The sequence below is a fragment of the Eulemur rufifrons genome, chromosome 6 (genome assembly GCF_041146395.1).
Source record: "Eulemur rufifrons isolate Redbay chromosome 6, OSU_ERuf_1, whole genome shotgun sequence".
NCBI lineage: Eukaryota > Metazoa > Chordata > Mammalia > Primates > Lemuridae > Eulemur > Eulemur rufifrons.
In genome coordinates this window covers 91,635,081-91,656,304 of record NC_090988.1, presented here as the reverse complement: position 1 = coordinate 91,656,304, position 21,224 = coordinate 91,635,081, and the positions used below count along the sequence as shown (strand labels likewise).

The window sequence follows — 21,224 nt, the reverse complement described above, 5'->3', positions numbered from 1 at the left end:
GCAACAAAGCAAGTCTCTGTCTCAAAATAAATAAATAAAATAAAATAGAGTCTTAGAATTCATGCTCACAAAAGTCTTCTATCAGTTGTCATTTAGGATAAATTAAAAATAGTTTTCATGTTAAAGCGAAGCATTAATAATGTGAAGGTAGACGAGGAGTAGGCTGGGCAGAACTCTGAAAGAAACTCAGTGGGGGATGCTAAGGGAATGGCCACATCTTTCTGGAGGGAAATTCCCCCATGACTTTTATGCTTGGCCTTATCACTGAATTTGCACCTGATAGAAGTGGAGCTGTTCATATCATCTGGGATGTGGACATAGCAGACACTATGGGCTGCCACAAAAAGGTCATCCAGCTCAACCATCTGATTTCCCCCAGTGGTCCAGGTAGCTGAATTTGGCTAGACAGATGTCTTGGAATGCTTCGGTGTTGTCTAGGCACCTGTGAACCTTGCCTGGACCTGGAGGCCTTACCGGGCTACTCTCAGAGATGGTTTGCTCTTTCACTGGGTGCCTCACCTATATTCTTCTGCACCAGCTGGCTGATGGTTCCCTGGATCTCTCCATTTTCTCTGTCCCAGTATATTTTAATGTAATTGTATATGGGACCAAAATATTGTGCAAATAAATGCTAACATTATATTTCTTTTGAAGTTTTGATGTAAAACAGAAATAGTAATAATGTTTGGGATATGAATTTCAATAATTCTGGAATGTGTGGTTTTAGACATATTTTGAGCCATATACCCTGCTCTCTAATTTAGCTTTCTTATACCTAATTAATCTCATTTACAAATTATTGATATTTCTAATCTTAGGACCTCTTATCAGTTAGTGATATTGATTATTTTTTAGTTTATTAAATGTGTGTTTCTTATGTCAACTTATTTACCTAACTCATCATATTAGTAATAAAATATTTGATAATTATATTTTTGCCTATTGTTCAATGCACTTACGTGAAAAACGTTTCCAATATTTTTACTTTTTTGACCCAAAATAAATTTAACCTGTAAAAGCATTCAGAAATTGCTAATTATGATAGTGAATGAGACTTTCTCATTAGTTTCCTTCTTTAGAACCTGACACTATTTATTAAACCCTCTTATATGAATGTAATATTTTAGTCTCTTTGTTATACTGCTATCTCTACTGCTTTCTGATTTTTCTAATTTCTCTAATCTTTTTTATTTTTTCACTTAGATGTTTAAGGTTACTACATTCTCAAAATATACAGATATCAACCAATGTGCTGTCTTATTCAATGGTTTTTGAATAATTTATGTATTAAAATTGATAAAGAGAATTTAAAGTGTATGACATTAGGCTGTGTTTGGTCAATATCTTCATTAGTGATTAGATGAGGTCAAGTAGAAACTAGATAACAAAACTGAATGTGACAAAGTTGGAAATAAACAAACAATTTGGAAGCAATGCAAGAATCAAATTTCAAGAATCACTTCTATACAAATAAACAAATCAAAAGAAAACAAAGAGATAATGTTAGTAGATAGAGTCCTCCATTAAGGCAGAAAATACATAAAAATGGTTTGTTTTTAGTATGTAAAAATAATGTTTTATTTAGTTTATTAAATGTAAACTTGCATGCACAATGTGGTTTTCATTGATCTATTAAAAATGGGAAATCAAACATTTGGTAAGCAATAATTAGACAAATGATGGTACATTAATAAAGTAATAATCCCATTCAAATTCACATAAGTCAAATAAAACAAAACATAGTTTAATTCAAAGGCAGCCTGTTTTAAAGTATAGAGATAAACCCTACTATGTCAAGAAGGTAATACCCAAATGGTCAGATGTCTGGATGAAAAATCAAATACAAAGTAGTTGAGTTGTGAGAATATGTAATCTCTAGGAGAGGAATACTCAATAACGTAATAGCTTTGTTGGAAATATATAGATTATGTGTGTCCAGTAGAATTTGTGGCATCAGAAAACAGAAATATGGCAATTTATTTCTAAACTTAGATGCAATTTACTGTTTTGTCTACAATATTGGTATGTACTATCTTTAAGATTCTCTTTAAAATTTTTTATTTTAATAGTACTGTAAAACACTGCACATATCCTTTCACTATCCCAGAGCCTTGAGATACAAGAATCTTTGGGATGTATCAGTCATTTAATAGAATTATTTTCTCCATAATTTTTATTAAGCATGAGGTGATGAATATTAATCAAGGAATTCTGAGGTTTTGCAAGCAGAAGAAGAACCTGATGAAAATCTGTGTCAAAAATACCGAGTTTCAGAATTAGGCTGCAAACCCAAACCTGAATTTGTATGATCGTATGTTGTAAAACAAGTAAATAAACTAACAAAATGTAATTTATTAGCTGTGAATTTTTTAGGGGATGCCAGACTTATTAATATACTGGTAAGAGAAGCAGAGAGATGAAGAGAGGTACAGACTGGGTGAGGATATTGAACACGATGTATATTTGGTTGAGAAACAGAATGCTTATAAACAACAGAAAAATATAAAATAAAGATTGAGATTTTAGTTTAAAAATTATAAAATCATCATATCCAAATAATTTGCTATAGAAAAGTACTGTGTGTCAGAATCATCTGAAATGCCACACTTGGTGACTTTTAGTGAAAAGGAACAAACAACATACATAAAGAGCAAATGAAAGTGATATATCTATGCTGACTGTGAAGACATAGCTTTAACCTCTAATATTAAGACCCAATAGAACCAACTCACATGGACTCAAAGAATGGTTCAAACAGAGATCAGAAGCAAAGTGACAAGCAAAATACTCTGTTTTATTTATTTAAAAAATTTCAAGCTTTTAAAATTGATATACAATAATTTTACGTATGTATAGGGTACATTTGATATTTTGATAAATGCATACAATGGGCAATGATCAAATCAGGGTATTTAGGGTATCCATCACCTCAAACATTTACCATTTCTTTGTACTAGGAGCATTTAAAATCTTCTTTTCTAGCTATTTTGAAATATGAAATACATTATTGTTAACTACAGTTTCTTTACTCTAATAGAATTAGAACTTATTCCTTCTGGGTGACTGTATGTTTGTACCCATTAGCCTACCTCTCTTCACTTCTCCCCACACACACCCTTCCCAGCCTCTGGTAACCACTATTCCACTCTCTACTTCCATGAGATCCACTTTTTCAGCTCCCACATATGAATGAGAACATGTGATATTTATCTTTCTGTGCCTAGCTTATTTCATTTAACATGATAACTTCCAGTTCCATCTATGTTGCTGAAAATAACACAATTTCATTCTTTTTATGGCTGAGTAGTATTTCATTTTGTGTATATACTACATTTTCTTTATACATTCATCTGTTGATGGATAATTAGATTGATTCCATACCTTGACTATTTTGAATAATGTTGCAATAAACATGGGGAGGGTGCAGATATTTCTTTGATATACTTATTTCCTTTCTTTTGGATAAATACCAAGTAGTTGGGTTGCTGGATTGCATGGAAGTTCTTTTTCTAGTTTTTTGAGTAAACTCCATACTGTTGTATGGAGTGTATGCCTGTTCTTCTTAGGCGTACACAGAACATTCTCCAGCATAGATCACAATTTAGGTCACAACACAACACAACGCAAGTACTTTTTTCTGACCACACTACAATAAAAATAGAAATAAAATAAAGCAATAAAACCTGATTCACAAATATGTGGAAACTAAGTAATGCAATCTTGAATACACACTGAATCCAAGAGACAATCAAAAGACAAGTTTAAAAAATCTTAAATAAAAATACAAATACAATATAACAAAACATATGACATGCAGCAAAAATAGTATTCAGAGGAAAGTTCACAGCAATAAATGCCTACATTGAAACAGAAGAATATCCTCAAACAATTTAATGTTACACCTTAAAAAACTAGAAAGAAAAAACAACAAACTAAGCTGAAAGTTAGCAAAAAAATAAATAAATAAATGTAAAAATTAGAGAAAAATAAAATCCAACAGATGAAACAGAAAATAGAAAAGAAACACAACAAAATTTATGTTTCTGAAAAGATAAAATTGTCAAAGCCTTAGACAAACTAAGAGAAGAGAGAAGATTCAAATAAATAATATTAGAAATGAAAGAGAAACCATCAAACAAGATGTCTCAGAAATAAAAAGGATCATTAGTGACTACCATGAACATCTATGTGCCAACAAACTGGATAACTTAGAAGAGATAGATAAACTGTTGGAAAAGTATAAGTTGATAAAACAAAATCAAGAGGTGAAAAAGGAATGCTTATACATTGTTGGTGGGACTGTAAGTTAGTACAACCTCTATGGAAAACAATAAGGAGATTTGTCAAAGAACTAAAAGTATACTTACCATTTGATCCAGTAATCCCACTACTGGGTCTATACCCAAAGGAAATGATTTTTGCAGCACAATTCACCATTGCAAAGATATGGAACCAACCTAAGTGACCATCAATTGATGAGTAGAGAAACACACACACACACACACACACACACACACCGTGGAGTACTACTCAGCCTTAAAAAGGAACGAAATAATGCCTTTTGCAGCAACTTGGATGTTATTGGAAAATATTATCCTAAGTGAAGTATCCTGGAAATGGAAAAGCAAACATGACATGTTCTAAGTAATGCATAGGAGCTAAATGATGGGTATACATGGTAATATGGTGGTGTAAAGGACATTGAAAACTAAGAAAGGGGGAGAGAAGAAGGGATGGGTACAAACATACCTATCAGGTACAATGTGCACTATTACGGTGATGGAAACAGTAAACACTGGCTTCAGCATTATTCAAGTCATCTGAGTAGCAAAAACACTTGTACCCTCTTATTATTTACAAATAAAACAAAAATAAAGCCTGAACAGGTCACTAGCAAATACAGAATTTGAATCAGTAATAAAAAATCTCCCAACAAATAAAAGCCCAGGACCAGATGGCTTTATGGTGAATTCTACCAAACTTCCAAAGGGGAATTTATACCAATCCTTATTACCTCTCACCACTCATAAAAATCAATGCACAATGGCTAACAGACTAAATATAAGGCATGAAAGTATAAGAATTCTAGAAGAAAATGTTGGAAAAACTCTCAGCCTAGGCATCAGCCTAGGCAAAGAATTTATGAACAAGACCCCAAAGGCAATCACAGCAACAACAAAATAAATAGAAGGGACCTAATTAAATTAAGAAGTTTCTGCACAGCCAAGGTAACACTCAACAGAGCAAATACACAACCTACAGAATGGGAGAAAACATTTGCATGCTGTACATATGATAAAGGGCTGGTAACCAGAATCTACAAAGAACTCAAGCAAATCAGCAAGAAAATATCAAACAACTCCAATAAAAAGTTGGCAAAAGACATCAACAGAAACTTTTCAAAAGAAGATAGACTAATGGCCAAAATACATATGAAAAAAATGCTCAACATCTCTAATCATCAGGGAAATGCAAATTGAAACCAAAATGAGATATCACCTAATCCCAGTGAGAATGGCTTATATCAAAAAATCTCAAAACAATGAATGCTGGCATGGATGTGGAGAGATAGGAACACTCATACACTGCTAGTGAGACTGCAAATTAGTACAACCTCTATGGAAAGTAGTATGGAGATAACTCAAAGAACTAAAAGTAGACCTACCATTTGATCCAGCAATCCCACTAATGGGTGTTTACCCAAAGGAAAAAAGGTCGTTTTATTAAAAAGACATCTGCATCCAAATGTTTATAGTACAACAATTCACAACTGCAAAGATATGGAAACAAGCCAAGTATCCATCAATATGTGAATGGATTAATAAAATGTGGTATATGTATATCATGCAGTAGGACTCAGCCATAAAAAATGGTGAACTAATATCTCTTGTATTAACTAGGATGGAACTGGAGATCATTTTTTTGAAATGAAGTATCACAAGAATGGAAAAACAAACACCACATGCATTCAGCATTAAACTGGAACTACTTGAACAATACTTGTGTGCACATATAGAAATAAATCTCATCAGGAATCAAGCAGGTCAAGGGGTGAAGAGGATGGGTAAATTCAAACTTAACAGGTACAATGTACACTATCTGAATGATGGGCACACTTATAACTTTGACTCAAACTGTACAAAAGCAATTTGTGTAAACATGGCTTTTCATCATTTGAGAGAACATAATAATTTGATTAAAGTATTCTTAGTTTCTGTAAGACAGAATTACCATTGTCTTCATAACAGTTACAATCACAAATACCTAGGTTTGCAAAATAAATTGGTACCCTTTAAAGATAAGAAGACATGCATAGTATGTTCAGATGATGTTACCAAGAGACATAATCTGCTGAAAAGTTCTATTCAGAGGAATTATTGAAAATAAAATCAGACAGGTAATAAATCAATGGGTAAATAATTTAAATATTTTCCTGCAGGTAATATTGGACAACTAAGAGTGTATCTTCTAGGATGTCCATGCACATTGCCTGTATTTGGGAAAGTAAGAGTGTATAAGATTATAGTCCACAGAGAGACTGCAGAAAAGTCTGGTCTGTTTGGGAGAATTGTTTGGAAAAAGACAACAAAATAATTGCAAGCAGAAGCATTTAAGTGATTTAGTTCTAGGGAGGGAGAAGACATATTCCCATTGGGAGGAAGTGACTATTTCCTCTATAAGAGCACTTGCTGTACCAAAAGCAGGTTGAGGTTGTGTTCGGAAACTGTATGGATCTTACACAATGCCATCTTTAAATATTTAAATAAATATTTAAAATACACAAAAACTTCATCAGTGAGAAAGGAGTTACTTCAGCAAAACTGAAATGGTAAATATAAACTATTAATATTTACTATATTATTTTAGTGCAGAACTATTAATTGTGAAGATTCAATAAATAATATCAATCATCTAAAATAATGAATATATCTTTGTTTTGAAAATGCATTCACTGTTTAAGATAAAAGCGTAAATTTCTGACATTCTGAATTAAAATGTTAAATTAACTAATGTGTTTCAAGTATTTGAAATATATGAATACCTAACAAATTTGTCTATTTATAATTATCATATTCATATTATTCATTTTAAGAAAATTGGTTAAACTAGAATTTCTTTACTTGTAAGGAAAAATAGGGATAAAACTATTTTCAAACAAAAAAATAACAGAAAATATGATTAAGAAAGAATTCATCCACTGGAACTAATATAATTAAATATTATTAATATAGTCACTAAAATAAACTTGGGAGAATTAAAATGATAATATTTACATCTTTTAAAAGTTCAACTAGGATATTGAGTCTTTGATTGAGGTAATATAGAGATATCTCAAATAGATAAAAGTAGAACTACCATTTGATCCAGCAATACCATTACTGGGCATCTACCCAAAGGAAAAAAAGACATTCTATAAAAAAGACATCTGCACTTGAATGTTTATAGCAGCATAATTCATAATTACAAAGATGTGGAAACAACCCAAGTGCCCATAAAAACATGAGTGGATTAGTAAAATGTGGTATATGTATACCATGGAGTTCTACTCAGCCACAGGAAACAATGGTGATTTAGTACCTCTTGTACTATCCTGGATAGAGCTGGAGCCCAATCTACTAAGTGAAGTATCACAAGAATGGAAAAATAAGCACCACATGTACTCACCATCAAATTGGTATTAACTGAACAACGCTTATGTGCACATATAGTAGTAACATTCATCAGGTTTTGGGCAGTTGGTGGTGGCAGGAGGGGATGGGTATATTTACACCTAATGGGTGCAGTGTGCATCGTCTGAGGGATGGACACGCTTGAAACTCTGACTTGGGTGGGGCAAAGGCAATATATGTAACCTAAACATTTGTACCCTTGTAATATGCTGAGATTTAAAAAAAATAAAATAAAAGTTCAACTTGGGTTGTTTGTGCAGAATGAATTGTAGGTGAGCAAGACTATCAGAATAATCCTGGAAATAAGAGGGTAAGTTTAAGGAGTTAGGAGTGCAGATAAAAAGAATAAACATATTTTGAAGGTTTGGGAACAGTGAGTGGTGAGCTTCAGCCAGGTGAGTTTATGCAAGGTCTGCAGAACTTGAAATTTGGTCTTAGAAGTAGGTAAATGTTATAAATCAACCCCTTTCTCAATCTGGCTACCCTTACCCTCCACAAAGCATTTTTGCAAGTACACTGGAAGTCAGGACAGACTGATAGAATTCATGCAGTTGTGAAAGGAAGGGATAAATCACTCTGAATGTTTTGCTGGGAAGGGATGGATTGTTTTAGAATGACTGGGTTAGACTTCTTTGGATGAAACTTCAATGGTACACTTCATCCAAATGAACCAGGAAGACAAACAAAATAAAGCTTATTTAAGTAAATGGAGACAGAAAATTAGTTAACATGAAGATATTGAAATTTGTGTGGACTTTTTCTGACTCCTTAATTAAAAGTTAGACAGTATAATCATTTAGTAGGGATGACAGGTCATATGGAATGGTGAAGGTAGATCTCTGAGAAGAGAAAATATCCACATAATTGTACTAAAAATTGGTAGAAAGATAGAGCACATATATTAAGGAAGTTTGATAGTAACTTTAAGCAAAAGTAATTCCTTGTTTTCTCTTTGTGTTCACTAGTTATTTTATTTATTTATTTATTTATTTATTTTTGACACAGCGTCTCACTCTGTTGCCTGGGCTAGAGTGCCATGGTGTCAGCCTAGCTCACAGCAACCTCAGACTCCTGGGCTCAAGAGATGCTCCTGTCTAAGTCTCCCGAGTAGCTGGGACTGACACACAGCTCACTTTTCTACTTATAGTAGAGACAGCGTCTTGCTCTGGCTCAGGCTGGTCTCCAACTCGTGAGCTCAAGCAATCCTCCTGCCTCGGCCTCCCAGAGTGCTAGAATTACAGGCATGAGCCAATGATACTGTCCTGTGTTCACTATTTTAAATGAGACCAAAGACATACGTGTTTCTCTTGAGTGTATTTTTCTCAGACGCCTCAGCCCCTGGTCAGAAAAATAAAAAGTCAGTTTTAATTAAAGCCTGGCTTTTATCATGGAACAAATGTAGGAAAAGAGGCTTAGATGTGGTTTAGGGAGGTTTTAAATAAGGAAGCTTGGATTCTAACCCTAGCAAAGGGATGAATATGAATATAATTGGTGATAGAAAATAAAAATATTTTGAATTAAATTGAGTATATATCTTGAGGTTATGAATTAATAATTATTAAATGCAATTATTATCATACAGGAGATGATAGGAAAATTTGTAAAAACAGAGGCCTAGCCTCAATTGCTTACACATTCACTTAAACAAATAAGACAATCACATGAGAATAGAAAATAAAAATGCAAAACCTTATTCCCTCAATGACAAATGAATGGGAAAACCAAATCCTGTTTGAGTATAATGGTGTGAGGGATTCAAATTCTTTGTACAAAGCAGAACAACAATGAAATAGGCAAGCTCTCAAGGAGATATTTGAGACTTTAAGGAAGAACAATATTTGAAAAGTGTGGAGTCTTTCTAAAAAGGGAGGTGGTTTGAGCAAAACCTTGGGTTAAACAAATCAGATTGAAAGAAAAGTCTCATCTGCAGTATCCCTTCTGGTATTGTAATTTGATCAAAAATATGTAGTTATGTGGATATTGTTGGTACAATTAGAGTGAAAATCTATCATTATCAATCAATTGTTCAAGCATTTAATTGACTGAATTGATTTTCTTTTTCTTCAGATGAGTTCTTTGCTTCTGGTTTCACATCAAATCTCCCAGAATCACAGAATACAAATGTGAGAAAGAAACTGAGAAATTTTAAAAATCAAAACCTATGTCTCAGTCCAATTATTAAAGACAAAAATGCAGCCAAGAAATCTAAATCCACAGACAGAAAGCAAACTGAAAATTACAGAAACAAATCTCACTACAATAATAGAATTTATTCTCCTGGGCTTTTCTGATATTCCCAAATTTCACTGGTTTCTTTTTGGTCTATTCTTACTCATCTATGTCATTATTCTACTGGGGAATGGCATCATAATTCTAGTAATAAGAGTCAATTCTACTCTTCAGACCTCCATGTATTTTTTTCTCAGCAATTTTTCTTTCCTAGAAATCTGTTATGTGACTGTCACTCTTCCTAGAATGCTCATGGATCTTTGGACCCTGAAAGGAACTATTTCTTTTTTTGCCTGTGCTACACAAATGGGTTTTTTCCTCATGCTGGGAGCCACAGAATGTTTCCTTCTGGCAGTGATGGCATATGACCGCTATGTGGCCATTTGTAACCCTCTGCATTATCCTTTAATCATGAACCACAAAGCCTGTATCCAGCTGGTAGCTGGTTGCTGGATCAATGGAATTCCAGTGGCCATAGGGCAGACATACCAAATTTTCTCTCTGCCTTTTTGTGGATCGAACCAAGTCAACCACTTCTTCTGTGACATTCCCCCGGTGCTCAAGCTGGCCTGTGGAGACACCTTTGTGAATGAGATGTTGATCTTTATGTCAAATATACTATTTGTCAGTGTTCCCTTTGTGTTGATTCTTGGGTCCTATAGCAGAATTATCTCAACCATTCTGAAGTTGCCATCAAAAACAGGGCGGACCAAAGCCTTTTCCACTTGTTCATCCCACCTCATAGTTGTAGTTTTATTCTATGGATCAGCCACTATCACCTATTTGAAACCCAAATCCAATCAGTATGAGGGAACGGACAAACTGCTCTCTCTTTTCTACACCATTTTGACTCCAATGTGTAACCCTTTAATATACAGTCTGCGGAACAAAGATGTTACAGAGGCCCTGAGGAAAGTTCTTCCCAGACTGTTAGCTTTGTGTGGCAATTGAAGTTAACAGAATTTATTGTCTGTCCTATTTAATTTTTATGAAGGTTTAATTGATTTCATTTTATTTTAATGGACTTTCATGTCCTTAGAGTTATGACAACTGTATTAATTTATTTAGCAATGGTGTATTTCAAAGATCAATCTTCCTTCTCACTATAAACTGTAAATTGCGATGTGTAACTAAAAAAGATGATGTGATATATAGTATTTCGTCATTGAAATCATGCCATTTTCCATTCCTTTGTTGAAGCCTTTCTGAAAAAACAAACCTTCTGCATACCACATAGTCATTGCTAAATAATTATCTAATAGAAATAAAAACCTAAATGCATAAGAATATGTACAAAGATGAGTAATACAAATAATAATTGTATAATATATTTATTGTAGTACTATTTGTCTAAGAAAAAGGTATAAATGAATGCACATTTTGAGAATTATTTTAATAAATATGGCTCATACATACAATAGACAATTATGCTGTCATTAAATAGACCATTCTAGGCCAGGGTCGGTGTCGCACGCCTGTAATCCTAGCACTCTGGGAGGCCGAGGCTAGAGCATCGCTTGAGTTCAGGAGTTTGAGACTACCCTGAGCAAGAATGAGAACCCATCTCTAAAATGAAAAAGAAAAAACAGGCTACACCTATGTGGTAATAACCTCAATCATTGTTTCTTATGTTGATACCTTTTTTGTTGTCCTCTCCCATATTGACCCTTGGTTTCACCATGTGATTAGCTTTGGTCAATAGGACATTAACAAGCACGAATAGTCCTCGGGCATTAGGACTGTCGTGTCTTACAGTGCAAACCTTTCTACTACTATGTCAAAAAACCCAGGCTAAACTCCTGGACAATGAGAAAGCATGTAGAAAGAGGCCACAGCTTATATCCAAACTGTATAATAATGAAGTCAAATTTAAACAGACTTACAATACAATATGCTATTTGAAAAGTTTTTAACATGTTAACATATTATTGAATATTCTCTACTATTTTTTAAACCATGTTATACTTAGGCTTTTAAATTTTGTTTATCTCTTTCTATATTGGAGAATTTGCTTTTAGATATGTTTTTAAATGTCTTTAAATGGTAGATTTTTTAAAGTCCTTGCATATTTAAAAATTTATTTCATAAAATTAAACTCTTTGGTTCAAAATAAAAGACTCTGTGCTGTACCAGAGATCAAAATTTAAAAAAAAAAAATCAGTAATAATACAAAGGGAAGGAGTATATATGCATGTATCTACAATACTCAACAAAACAGCATTATGTATCCTTTCTAAGAATTTTTAAGTGTTCACCATGATACACCAAAAACTGGAGCATAAAAAAATTCTCAATACTTTAGATAAATAATACAGAATATGTTTTTTGGCCACAATAGTGTTAAATTCCAATTTTGTTTTTGTTTTCTGTAATAGGGGGAGAGAGTGCTTGAGGAAATTTCTGGATGTGATAGATATGTTACTGGTACATTCATATGCAAACTTTTCAAATTGTAAGCTTTAAATACTTGTTCTTGATTATGTTTCAATTATGCATTAATGATAGTGTTTGAAAAATAAAAAGAAATATTGAAATTGAATTTAAAATACAGAAACTGTCAGTAAAAGAAAACTAAGAGAATCCATTACTAACAGACCTGATCTACAAGAAAGAAAAAAAATTCTTCAGGCCGAATTAAGAGGATACCAGAGAAAATTATATCTTCAGGAAAAAACAAAAGGCACAAAACATGGTAAATGTATAGGTAAATATTAAATATTACATTTTTTTAAATGTCTTTAAAATATACATAAGTTTTTAAAGCAAAAATTTTGGGGGGTTATAATGTATGAAAATCTAAGACTTATGTAGACATTGCATAAAGGGTAATGGGGGAGTGTTAAAGAGACTCATGTCCTTCCAAATTTTCTACATTTTAGATAAAGTGGTACATAATAAACTCAAATAAATTGTGTAGGGTTAAAAATATATATTCTGTTCTCTAGAGGAACAACTAAAATTCCAATAAATAAAATAAAATCGAACTTTAAAAATTATTTTATTTTATTTTTTTTTGTTCTTCAGCTCATTATGGGGGTACAAAATTTCAGGCTATATATATTGCCCATGCCTCCCCATCCCCCCCGAGTCTGAGCTTCAGTTGTGTCCATTCCCTAGACAGTGCACATCACTCTCATCATGTAGGTGTGCACACATCCCCTCCCTCCACCCCATCCCCTCCAGTCAGAACTTCAAGCGTGTCCGTTCCCCAGGCAGTGCGCATCACACTCATCAAGTAGATATACACCCATCCCTTCCACCCAGCCCCGACCTCTGTCCGATACCCAATTGGTGTTATTCCCAAATGTGCACTCAGGGAAACCAGTTTGCTGGTGAGTACATGTGGTGCTTATTTTTCCATTCTTGGGATACTTCACTTAATAGAATGGGTTCCAGCTCTCTCCAGGAGAACCAAAAAGATGCCATATCGCCATTATTTCTAATAGCTGAGTAATATTCCATGGTATACATATACCACATTTTGCTAATCCATTCATGAATTGATGGGCATTTGGGTTGTTTCCACATCTTTGCGATTGTGAATTGTGCTGCTATAAACATTTGGGTGCAGGTGTCTTTTTTATAGAATGACTTTTGTTCTTCTGGGTAGATGCCCAGTAATGGGATTGCTGGATCGAATGGTAGGTCTACTTGAATCTGTTTAAGGTATCTCCATATTGCTTTCCACAGGGGCTGCACTAGTTTACAGTCCCACCAGCAGTGTATGAGTATACCTGTCTCTCCACATCCATGCCAACATGTATAGTTTTGGGACTTTTTGATAAAGGCCATTCTCACTGGAGTTAAGTGATATCTCATTGTGGTTTTGATTTGCATTTCCCTGATGATTAGAGATGTTGAACACTTTTTCATATGTTTGTTAGCCATTTTTATATCTTCTTTTGAAAAATTTCTATTCATGTCCTTTGCCCACTTTTTGATAGGGTTGTTCGATTTTTTCTTACTGATTTTCCTGAGTTCTAAATAGATTCTTATCAGTCCTTTATCTGATGTGTAGTATGCAAAAATTTTTTCCCATTCTGTAGGTTGTCTGTTTACTCTCGTGACTGTTTCTTTGGCTGTGCAGAAGCTTTTTAATTTGATCAGGTCCCATGTATTTATTTTTGTTGTTGCTGTGATTGCCTTAGGGGTCTTCTCCATAAATTCTTTGCCTAGGCCAATGTCTGTAAGAGTCTTTCCTACGTTTTCTTCTAGAATTCTAATAGTTTCCGACCTAAGGTTTAAGTCTGTTAACCACCGTGATTTGATTTTTGTGAGAGGTGAGAGCTGTGTGTCCTGTTTTAGTCTTCTACATGTGGATATCCAGTTTTCCCAGCACCATTTATTAAATAAGGAATCTTTTCCCCAGAGTATGTTTTTGTCTGCTTTGTCAAAGATTAGATGGCTACATGAGGATGGTTTTATATTTGGGTTTTCTGTTCTGTTCCACTGGTCTGTGTCCCTGCACTTATGCCAATACCAGGCAGTTTTAAGAACCACAGCCTTGTAGTATAGTTTGAAGTCTGGCAAATTAATACCTCCCATTTTTTTGTTTTTTTTTGTTGCTTAAGATTGCTTTTGCTAAATGGGGTCTTCTCTGGTTCCATACAAAGCGTAAAATTATTTTTTCTATATCTGTGAAAAATGATGTTGGTAATTTAATAGAAGGAATACCCGAAAGGGGAAAACAGTTTCAAATACACAAGATAAAAATTTTTAAAAAAAGATTGAAAAAATATTACAAATAAATCTAAACACACCAATGACTACACTGAATGTTAATTTAATTCAATTAAATAGTATAATTGAAAAGTTGAGAATAGATTGCAAAGCAAGATTCAAATTTTAATATATTCTATCTATATGAGACATACTTGTTATTAAAATATATACATAAGTTAAAAATAAATAATAGGAAACAAATGTATGGTGCAAACCATAAGCATAAAAGCTGGAATGACTATCACAATACAGAAAAAAAGCAGCCTTTAAGATAAAAATGTATCACAAAAGTTAAAGAAGTATATTTTATAGAGATGAGAGAATTAATTCATTAGAAATATATAAATATAAGTTCATATGCATGTAGAATCAGAGACTCAAAATATAGGAAATAAAATTTGAAATAATTAAACAGATCATTTTATAATCCAGGTAGGAGAGCTTTACACCTATTTTTCAATCACTGATGTAACGCTAAAAAAAAATTTTTTTGTTGATGCTGTGAATGTTTTGAATCTTTATGCTAGCTATAGTTTCACAAGTGTATACTTCTGTCAAAATCATAGAATTTTGAAACTCATTAAATATATTTCAAAGAATGTTCTTTATTTTATTTAATGTATGCTTTATTATGTTGTGCTAATGTAAGAAAAACTCTATATTTAAACTAATAATGCCATTGAAATAGAGACAAATATACTTCAGAAAGCAACTAAAATATATCAATATGTACTAAGAATCATAAGTCTACTTAAGTAAATTTTTGTATTTATAATTTAATCTAAATGCAGACCGATATGTTACAGCATACCATTTTGCTTTTCAAAGTTGTTTGTAAACTATTATATTGTTTATTTACAAGCCAAACAACATCTACTGAAGAAATGGAGAAAGTGATCTCCCTACACCATTTGTTCCCCGATATTGAATCCTAATGTATACAGTCCGAGAAATAAAGATGTCATGATAGCACTGAGAAATTTACTAAGTTATTAACATGAGTAAAAGACTTGAAAATACAAAAATATTTGTATACCTCCTTGTCATGTAGATAAAACAATAACAACAAAAACTTTTAGTTTGTTTCTAAGTTCCTAAATGTGTGTGATAATAACATCGCATTTTATCAAGGTACCTTTGTTTCACAGGGTTTAGTTAAGGGCTTCTGTGTAATCAAAGCACGATTCTTTTGAGTAAGACCTCAAAAGCACAAGCAAGAAAAACAAAAATAAACAAAAGAGATCATATCAAGCTAAAAAGTTTCTGCATAGCAAAGGAAAGAATCAACAAAGCAAAGATACAACCTAGATATGGGGAGGAAATATTTGCAAACTATCCATTTGATGAGGGATTAATACCAAGAATATATAAGGAACCCAAACAACTCAATAGCTAGAAAAAACAACAACAACAAAAAAGTCCTCAAAAATAGAAGCATTAAAAAGCGAGAAAAGATCTGAACAGATATTTCCCTAAAGAATATTATCCAAATGGTCAAGAGATAAATTTAAAAATACTCAACATCACTAATTATTAGGGAAATGTAAATGAAAAACACAATGGCATATCATCCCATCTCAGTTAACTTGGCTATTACAAGACATAAATAACAGAGGCTGGTAATGATGTGGTGAAAGGTGAAGGCCCATACAGTGTTGGTAGAATGTAAATTAGTACAATCATTATGGAAAATAGTGTGAAGCTGCCTTGAAAGACTATAAATAGAACTACCATATGGTCCAGTTATACCACTTCTGGGTATATAGCCAAAAGAAAAATGTGAAATCAACCTAAGTGGCCATCAATAGGGGAATGGATAAAGAAAATGTGTGGTGTGCATATACAAACACACACACACACACACACACACACACACACATACACTGGAATACTATTTGGTCATAAAAAGAATGAAATCCTGTCATTTTCAGAAATGTGGATAGAACTGGAGGTCATTAGGTTAAGTGAAATAAGCCAGGGACAGAGGCAAGAATCACAGGTTCTCACCAACATGTGGGGGCTAAAATGAGTGATCTTATGAAAGTGGAAAGTAGAATGATGGTTACCAGAGGCTGAGAAGGGGAGAGAGGAAGTGGGGTATGGGGACAGTTTGGTTAACCAGTACAAAAGTACAATTAGGAAAAGAAATAAGTTTTGATCTTTGATAGCACAGTAAGGCAACTATAGTTAACAATGATACATTGTATATTTCAAAATAACTAGAAAAAAGCTTTGTGATGTTTCCAACACACATAATACCTAGAATATCTTAAAGCACCTAGAAATCAACTCTTAAAATAATTACGTGAACTTAGCAAGGATATGCTGTTAAATGTTAGTATGATGGCAACAGTTTATATATTAGTAGCAAACACTGGAATGTGAAAATACAAAGATGAATTAAATATACTTAGTAAAAAGAAGTATGGGATATTTAGGAAAAATGACAAAATGTGAAAATTATATTATGAAAACTGATATATCACTGAGAGTAACTGGAGATAAGCAGAAATTTATATAATGTTCATGGATTGCAATACTCAATATTGTTAAATTAATTTCTGCACAAATTGACCTGTACATACACTTATTTGAAACCCAGTGGAAAATTCCAGCATACATTTTATAGAAATTGATAAACTTATTCTAAAATTTGTATAAAAATGCAAAGGACCAAAGGGAGACAAAGCAACTTTCACAAAAGAATAACACATTTAGGAGAAGGACAGACTTGTCTTCAAAACTTAACTATAAATTTACTGTAATGAAAGCAGCAGGTAATTGTGAAATGATAAATGTGTAGACCAATGGAACAAATTGGAAAGTCCAGAAAATCATACATATGTGTATTGCAAGCTGAGTTTTGACAAAGATGCTAGTATAATCCACAGAAAATGGAAAACCTTTTCAACAAACAGTGCAGGAACAATCATATATTTATTTAATACACAGGGTAAAATAAGCATCAAACCTTACCTCATTATCATATACAAACATCAGCTCAAAGTGGATCACAGACATAAATGTAACATCTGAAGTATTAAAAGGTCAAGAAAAAAATCATAACAGAAAATCTGTTTGTGATACAGGATGAATAAATATTTATCAAAAAGATCCAAAACAACAAATTTTGGTGTGGATGCAGAGAGATGGGAACACTCTTATACTGCTGGTGGAACTGCAAATTAATACAACCTCTATGAAAATTAATATGGAGATACCTCAAAGAACTAAAAGTAGAACTACGATTTGATCCAGCAGTTTCACTACTGGGTATCTACCCAAAAGAAAAAAAAAAAAAAAAGACATTCTATAAAAAAACATCTACACTTGGATGTTCACAGCAGCACAATTCACAATTACACAGATGTGGAAACAACCCAAGTGTTCATCAATATATGAGTGGATTAACAAAATGTGGTATGTGTATACCATGGAGTACTACTCAGCCATAAAAAATGATGAAGTAATACCCCCTATACTGTGCTGGATGGAGCTGGAGCCCATTCTTCTAAGTGAAATATCACAAGAACGGAAAAACAAGCACCACATGTACTCACTATTAAATTGGTACTAATTGATCAACACTTACGTGCACATATGGAAGTAGCATTCATAGGCTGTTGGGCAGGTGGGAGTGGGGAGGAGAAGAGGGTAAATTCACACCTAATGAGTATGGTGCATGATGTCCAGGGCTTGGGCACACTTGTAGCTCTGACTTGGGTGGTGCAAAGGCAATATATGTAACCAAAGTGTTTGTACCCCTGTAATGTTCTGAAAGAAAAAAGAAAAGGAAAGAAAAGAAAAGAAAGAAAGAAAGAACACAGAAAGCATACTTTTGTGGATTACACTAAAATTAACATCTCCTTTTCTTAAAAATATGGTGTTAGCAAAATGAAAAAGAAAACAGGAGAATAGTAGAAAATATTCCTTATACATATTTCTGACCAAGGATTTGTGTTCAGAATAAAGTACACTTGTCATCCAGTAGTAAGTAGACAAACAAGTAATAAATGAGTAAACTGATTGAACACTTCACTAAAAAGATACCCAATAAGCACATAAATATACGTAAAACAATTCTAGTCATTAGATACATATGAATCAAAACCATAAGGAGATATCACAACCCCCTCATTACAATGGCAAAAGTTGAAAACTCTAATAATGCCAAGTATTGGCAAAGGTGTAGAGGTATTGTTACTCTCAAACAGTGTTGGGGGAAATGTAAAATGGTATAAGCACTTAGGGAAACATTTTGACAGTTTCTTAAAAATTAAACACACACCTATAAGAGGACCCAAACATTCCACTCCTAAATATGAATCCAAATAAATGAAAATATATGTTGAATCTAAAACTTGTTTACTAATATATACAGCAGCTACATTTATAATAACCCAAACCTAGAAACAACCAAAACCCCATCAAAAGATGAATGGATAGACAAATTATGGCATATTCATCCAATGGAATTCTATTCTTCAAAGATAATGAATTAACTATTGTTATATACAACATAGATACTATTTAAATATTTATACTGAGGGAAAAACTCCACCCTTAAAAGAGTATGTTATATTAATTACGAATGATCTGTAATACAGAAATCGGATTAGTGGTTTTCTGGGGTTAAGGGCGGCAGGAGGATATATCAAAAAATTGCAAGAGGAAATGTTTTCCAATAATGTGAATGTTCTATATCTTAATTGTGGTGATGGTTTCACAAGTGAGTATATCTGTCATCTCATTGAATTTTAATCTCATTGAAAGTATTTTAAAGCATACACTTTATTTTGTCAAAATTATGTCTCAATAATATTGTTATTATAAAAATAAGACACTACTGAAAATAATATTTACATTGTAGAAGATGTAAATAAATCTTTAAAAATAACTAAAATACATGTACTATGAATAATCATTTTGTTATGAAAATTTTAATGTTTAAACTTAAATATAAATATATACTTGTAGCATGCTATTTTTCTTCTGAAACTTGTTTCAAAATACAGATTGTACAATATAGTAATAGTTAATTTTATCCTCCCTATTCACTCTTAGAACTATCTAGAATTGAGCAGTAAATAAACTGATGCTCTAACTGATGCCTACAATTTTCTAGAGCTATTAGTTGGTCAGCTTTAATTTGAAACAGAGAGACATGGGTACTAGAATATTAAGGATTAAGTTTCAGAAAAATTTGTCACAGGGAATGTTGTGAAATAATTAGACTAAAAGTTTTTAAAATTCCAAAGAAAATGTCGTAACCAAAGAAATCTCAAAGTCAAGACTTAAGAGACTTTGGCTCTTTGATCTGTAAACAGGTTTTAGGTTCTCCACCATTAAGTGAGATGTAAAAGCTGAGCAGAGTTCAAAGAGGTTCTGCTTGTTGAAATTTCCTTCAGATGAGACGAAGAAAGAGGATTAATAAAGTTAAGAGTGAAGCCAAGTGTCACAAAGAAAAAAAAATTAACAAAGGAATTTCTTTATATCCAGGGTGTCCTTAAGATTCTATCCAGTTGACTAGTGACCGCTATGTCTCTCTAAAGCAAAAGGGGAGAGTCTAATTTCTCTGTATACTGAGTGTGGGATGAAAGAAAATTTTCTTTTCTTTGGTCTCTGAATCTGAAGGGGGCCACCCATACCTAGTGTAGAAAAATGTGTTATAATCAAAGATCATAAATTTTCTGAGACTGAACCCTATGGAGTTGGGGAAATATAGAGTGAAACACAGTTAGTGACCAAAATTGAGGACTAGGGGGGAATCTGGCTTGATGTTCTCCAAACACATTTCTACTTTTTTGGCATACAGTAAAATAACATTCCCTAGCCTTCACATATTTAAGTAGGGCCATGTGATTAGTTTATACAGTATTCTGTATGTGTAAAAATTACATGTCTATTATGTGTTCAGGATCTTTGGGTAGATGTTCTTCCTTATGCTCTGCCTTTAATTCTCAGCTTTCTGAGCGCTAGTTGTGCAATACAGGACTACAAAGATGACCTAGGGAACAGTGGGACTATGAGATGGAAGAAACTATAGTTTCCTAATTAGTAACCACAAAATTGAACTGTGATATGAGTGCAAGATACTTCTTTATTCTGTTAAGTCATTGATACATCTGAGGTCTTTTTTCGGATGTTAGCTTTTTCCAGGTGATTGTAGTATTTAAATGAAGAATGAAATATCCAATTCTCCTTTTTAATGATAGGATAGGGATTAGATCAGTCTACCCCAATGGAGGATTACATTCAACTTGCCCCAGCCTTTATGCAATTGATAAGTTTGCGGCAAATCATGCGTGCAGTTTTCATTTGTAGAGATAAGTGAGGAAAGCCTCATCTGAGAATATCAAATCAGGGATGATGAGTACAGAGGACCAATGTATGAGATGCATGCTGTAGTAAAGAGAAACAGATTTAAAATACATAAAAGGAATACAGTTTTGAAAACACACTGTGAAACAGCCATAGAACCCCAGATTGGAAGAAACAAATATAATTAAACACAGTGGATTTTGGGTTCACTACTTCATGTCTAAGAATCTTCTCTCTACGTTCCTGGAAGTAGCTGAAATAGGAAAAAGATGTGGATAAGGC

General features: G+C 33.1%; 1 protein-coding gene across 1 annotated transcript; it reads left to right on the top strand.

The window, feature by feature from the left end:
* Nucleotides 1–9,860: 9,860 nt before the first annotated feature.
* Nucleotides 9,861–10,850, top strand: LOC138384953 (olfactory receptor 10AG1-like). The gene has a single exon (XM_069470594.1). The coding sequence runs from the start codon at nt 9,861–9,863 to the stop codon at nt 10,848–10,850; it is 990 nt and encodes a 329-aa protein (XP_069326695.1).
* Nucleotides 10,851–21,224: the final 10,374 nt, after the last annotated feature.

Coding starts and splice junctions, on each gene's coding strand:
- LOC138384953 (XM_069470594.1), top strand. CDS start 9,861: ATGCAGCCAAGAAATCTAAATCCACAGACAGAAAGCAAACTGAAAATT.